Genomic DNA, 5,406 nt, shown 5'->3' with positions numbered 1-5,406 from the left:
AGTATGAGCATTGCTAAGCTTGATTATCTCAGCGGTATGAGACAATCTCAAGCATGCAATGAAGTGAGTGGCGCGCGCGTGTGTGAATTAATTTTCAACGACGCCACAGAGGGCTGCTGATTCACTGATTCATGCAACATACGGCAAGCGCAGAGGCTTGGCCAAAGACATTTGAGCTGGACGCAAGCATGTTTGCATGTTTGCGGCGCGCTTAGGCTGGACAATACACTGGCTGACTGAGTGACGTGACTAATCGAGCAACTAATGTGATTGCACACGACTGTACACTGTCCGACTATTGCCTAACTGCCGAGCTCATATTAAGTTACATGTAATGTGCACGCAAGATGTTATATGTACATATTTTGAAAAATAAAATAAAATAGCAAAAAAGAAAAAATGGCGACATATTGCCAAGTTTGCGCTTACATGTGCCAAATTAAAATACCAAGCGACAGTGTGGGGGTTGTTGAAGCAGGGCTGTATGTACATATGTATGTTATCTTTATTTGGGGGCGTATGTCAGGCATTTGTTATAGTTGTAAGCAGACAATGTGATAATTGCAATGACGATATTGAATAATTGATTATGCATAAATACATAGTAATGAGTACACTTAGTTATGGGCAGGCAATTAGACAGGCGTAGAAGTTTTAGAAAACATGCGTACATATGTACATATGTATGTATGTACATTAGATTACATTCAAAAAAAAAATAAAAATAAAAAAAAATCGACCGGAATACTCGTAAAACTTGCTTAGCAGAAGGTGTTTTTGGTGAGCTTTAATTCACTGACATTAGAGTGGTACAGTGTGATAAAAACTGAGATCTGGTGGGTAAGCACTAGAACGGCGTATTTGAGATCAATGAACTTTGGCAGACAGATTTTGTCTCCTCGAGAAAAAAATTTATATCTATGTACGTACATACATATATCATATTTTACGACGCGAGCGTAAATGCCGAAGATATGACGTAAAATCTTAAAGGAAGACCCTTACGTTCGGCCAAAAAAATATTTTTTTTTTTCGCCAAATTGCGTTGCAGGAATACTTTAGACTCAGTGTTGTACGGCTACTTTTTTTCTGACACGGTCTATTGTATCCACATGCGCTCATTAATATATAAATCATATACATATGTAGGTTTACCTTCCGGCACTGTTTGTACATTAGGGTGCAACACTCAAGATAAAAAAATCGGTACTGTTTTTTCATCGGAAATATACAATTTATTATACTATTTTAAGACTTCCGCCTAAATATTTCGGAAAAATACTGAAATTTACTTGAGCTGAACTTATTTAAAAATATGTACCACCGAAAATCGAGTTTTTTATAAATAAGATTAGTTTTTAAAAATATTTTTTCTAAAATATCAAATCACACGATAACAGAATTTAAGTTTAAAAGATCTGTATAAAATGTTTAAAAATTTTATCAGCGGAATCAAAAAAATGCGAGTTTGGGAGGTATTTTCAAATCAGTCTATCAGTCACGTGAATCTTAACTTTTTTTTAATATTTTAACGTACATATTTTTTCGGTGATGCATCCTAATGTACCCACATATGTAAATCCGCGTTTCAAATGCGGAGGCGTATTTTCAGTTCATGCAACCAGCAACTCGCAAACATACTTTTGTTGTTTGAAATTTTCCAGGAATCATTAGTTAATGACTTCGTACGTTAGCAAAAAAAAATTCGAATTCAAATTTATAGAAAGCTGTCACATCATCTATTTTACTAGGAATCTAATTATGAATAATTCTATACATCAAGCATCAAAGCCAAAGGCCTATTAACTATTTAAGATGCTGAGAGTGCTTTGTGAATACAAAAGAAATAACACTTTGCTAAATAAGTTTGGGTGTATTCAAAGCAGACCTGTTAGATAATGATTAATAATCACAATGACTAATAATTAAAGCATGTTTTTTTTGGGCCATTATTTGCATCTTTTTAATAAGTAATAATTAATTACCTTCAAAAAAAAAAAATAATTTTTATTAAATGACTAATTTATTATTTTTTGATTACTTTGAATTATTTTTGATGTTTTTAATTACATAAATGGTTAATATAATTATTTAATTATTTTAAATTATTTTTGATTTTTTTTAGTTGCATATTAATATAATTATTTGATTATTTTCAATTATTTTTGGTTTTGTTTTAAATTTTATGATTGATTTATTTCAACTTGTGAATATTACATTGCCATAATACACATACCTATGTCTATATGCAAGATCTGCTCCAATGTTTCCTCTACAAAATTTTTTCTGAAAGAATTATTGAATAGCGAAGACAGTTGACTATGTCTGTATGAAATCATACCTTCATTATGATCCTTGTTTTAAACGTGCTAATGAAATCAAATTCAAAATTAATCAAAAAAATTTTTACTATTTCCAGATCCTGGGTATCTTGGTGATACTTTTAGGTGGCCTCGGTTGGGGTGCAATGCCACAGAGTTATGCCGTCGGCATAATTTGTTTGGGTGGTGTCATTTTGCTTATATCCTTTTTCGGCTGCTTTGGCACAATACGCGAATCGACGCGGCTACTATGGACGGTGACTAATTTTATTTAAAATAATTTTCTGAAAAGAAAAATAAAATTAATTTTCAAATTCCTCTTTTTTTCAGTATGCTATTTGTCTGCTTGTACTACTTGTCCTCATTGTTGTTTTCATTTGCCTGAGTTCGCGTGATGTCTTCAAACGTTACGCTATGGAGGGTGTAGAGGCGCAATGGCGTAAGGAGTTGATGCAGCCGGGCTCCATGGACACCGTACAGATGGTGGTAAGTGTTGATTAAGTATTGTATTTTGAGTCAAATTAAATACAGAATTGGAAATTACATTGTAATGTTTTTTGCTTCGCACTCAAAAGTACGCCTGTTGTGGTCTCAACTCAGCTGAAGACTACATACGCATTGCGCGCGCACCACCGGCAAGCTGTTGCAACGATGGCAACTGCATCAATCCTTTGAATCTCCATCTAACTGGTTGTCTGCCGAAAGTGGAGGAAGCTTTCGTTGATGAGGCAATCTTAACCACCTACTATGAATATGGTCTATTGGGCTTTGATGTGAGTGCGAAAGCTTTTGTGATGTTAGAATTTTAGTTTTAATCAACTTATACATATTTTTGTATTTGTAATATTTACAGTTTCTTATTCTGCTTTTGACCGTCATACTGGCAATTCACTACCAAAATCGTAAACGAAGATTTAGCTATTAAGTTTTTTTTTTGGTAATATTTGAGAGGCTTTAAAACTTTTTTTAGTCGCGGCGTGTAAGCTTTCAAGTGTGCAGCTTTTATTTTATTAATGGCAAACGATTTTATTATTATTAAATATTTTTAATTTATTGCAATTAAAGTTTTATAAAAAACACAATCAACTTTAGTAACTAAGTTTCGTCGGCTTAAGTGCATATGTAGCTTTCATTGAATGCTGTTACGCAATGTCACGTGTACCTCCATGTAAATCGAATAATTGTTTTATTGTAATTAGATATATATACATATATACTTATATATTCATATACATACTCGATTTATTTAATTCTATAAATGAAGTTAAAACGTAGATATATTTATTGAAAACTAACTTTAATTTGCATTAAGTAAAAGAAAGAAGTGTATCATTGTAAAAAAATGCATGGACGTTGGAATGACTTTGGTACTTACTTAAAACAAAATAAAAGACAAAAGTTGTAAAAGTGTGTTTCGGTAATTATTGCGGATCTGATTTAGAGGCCTGCATACATATGTCGCGAGAAAGTAGTGAACTCTATATTAAATTTTTTTGAAAAATTACATTAATCGAAATTTGTTCAGAGCTTTCGCCAAAGCTTTCATTTTTCAAAGCTTTTCAACTAGTACATTTGTAAGATCTGTTCTTGAAACTACAAGAAATCGTTAATTTATCTCGTATTTAGAATGGTAAGATCCTCGCTGGACCACAAAAATATCGTTTCATATCCTTAGATCAAAAATTTTGTAGAGGTCACTTTGGCCATACTCTCAAACAAATGGGTTAGAAGTCAGCCTAGCGTACACCCGTGGAAAATATTAATATATAGAATTTTATATGCAGATGGTATTTAAAGGTCTAGGAAATAATAGATCCCGATTCTCGTGTGAAATCTCTGTTGTCAGACTGCGGCTAATTTCCAAAAACTTCTGTAGTAGCTATTTAGAGGAGAATCAGGACCTAACTTCTTAATTGCTGAAAATAAACCTAGTATAAGCGAAATTCATGAAACTCGCGGTGTAAACTTTGAAGAGGCTTTTAGTACTTTTTCCCAGGCTTGAAAGCCGTTCTACCCTTTGAGTCCCTGTCAGCTTTTTTGAAGCAGATGGAAACGAAGACTAGTTGGTGTATTTGGTTTGACTTGTTGCGTTAACAACTTTGACCTTGTTAAAATTACGAAACTATTTCCTCGATTTTTTTTCGTCTAGTAATTTGTAAGTTAATTTTACACATGTTGCCTAATTACATCTTTGGCTGAGATAAGAGGAGGCAATCTTGATTTTTTGTTTTGAAATATTACAAAAAGATAAAAAGGTATGATAAAGATATCTACATACATATGTACACTAGAGTGGTCCAAAAAAATAAAGTCGGAGTTTTAATGCCGGCACACCCTAGGATTGATCTATATCGATAACAAATATACCCCTTTTTTATTTTGAAATCAAAAAATATTTAGGGAGTGCTCAAAGCGCTCAAAGATTTCCATGTATTTTATATGGAGAAAAATCTATTTTTCGTAGAAATGGTATAAAACTCTTGAAAATCAATATTTTTCGACCGGAAAACTGTGGTTCCCTTCAGGAGACTTCCAGTATTAATATCCAATTGTTTATTTAACCATTTTTTATGATTACAGATTTTTTATTGGTCCCCCCGTTGCATTTTCTAAGGGCTTTGGAGGACCTATAAAATATAGTTACCATGAAAAAATTGTTAAAGAAACAATCGAGTATTATTACTGGGATAAGTAAAGTTTTCCGATCGAAAAAAATTGATTTTCAAGAATTTTACACTATTTCTACAAAAAGATGTTTTTTCTCCATATAAAATACATGGAGAACTTTGAGCGCTTTGAGCACTACCTAAATTATTTTTTATTTCAAAATAAAAAAATATGGGTATATTTTTTTTCGGTATATAACAATCCTAGGGGGTGGCGGCATTAAAAATCCGACCTTATTTTTTACTACTTACTACTTTAATGTACACAGATGGAATGGTAAAACGAGGGTCACTACATCAACTACAGTAGAAACTCGATTCTTGCACGCAATGAAAACCGCGCTCGGTGCAAGTTTCGATGTTGTCGCATATACCGTATATTTTCCGCTTACAAATAAAATGTGTTTTGTTTTGTTTAA

At 32.7% G+C, this 5,406-nt stretch overlaps 1 protein-coding gene across 1 annotated transcript; it reads left to right on the top strand.

Annotated features, from left to right (window-relative positions):
• The first annotated feature begins 2,424 nt into the window (after positions 1-2,424).
• LOC118753984 (protein late bloomer-like) lies at positions 2,425-3,730 on the top strand. Its single transcript, XM_036488856.1, has 4 exons — positions 2,425-2,578; positions 2,652-2,807; positions 2,897-3,094; positions 3,175-3,730. The coding sequence occupies exons 1-4, from the start codon at positions 2,468-2,470 to the stop codon at positions 3,244-3,246; spliced, it is 537 nt and encodes a 178-aa protein (XP_036344749.1). The 5' UTR covers positions 2,425-2,467; the 3' UTR covers positions 3,247-3,730.
• The last annotated feature ends 1,676 nt before the right edge of the window (positions 3,731-5,406 follow it).

The sequence above is a fragment of the Rhagoletis pomonella genome, unplaced genomic scaffold (assembly GCF_013731165.1).
Source record: "Rhagoletis pomonella isolate Grant_MI unplaced genomic scaffold, Rhpom_1.0 Rhpom_scaffold_03138, whole genome shotgun sequence".
Classification (NCBI taxonomy): Eukaryota; Metazoa; Arthropoda; class Insecta; order Diptera; family Tephritidae; genus Rhagoletis; species Rhagoletis pomonella.
The sequence above is the reverse complement of the archived record's forward strand: the minus strand, read 5'-3'. Positions and strand labels throughout refer to the sequence as shown.

Excerpts from the sequence above, each read along its gene's own strand:
- LOC118753984 (XM_036488856.1), top strand. The coding sequence starts at position 2,468 with ATGCCACAGAGTTATGCCGTCGGCATAATTTGTTTGGGTGGTGTCATT. Across the intron at positions 2,808-2,896 it reads TGGACACCGTACAGATGGTG|TACGCCTGTTGTGGTCTCAA; the intron begins GTAAGTGTTGAT and ends CGCACTCAAAAG. Across the intron at positions 3,095-3,174 it reads ATGGTCTATTGGGCTTTGAT|TTTCTTATTCTGCTTTTGAC; the intron begins GTGAGTGCGAAA and ends TAATATTTACAG.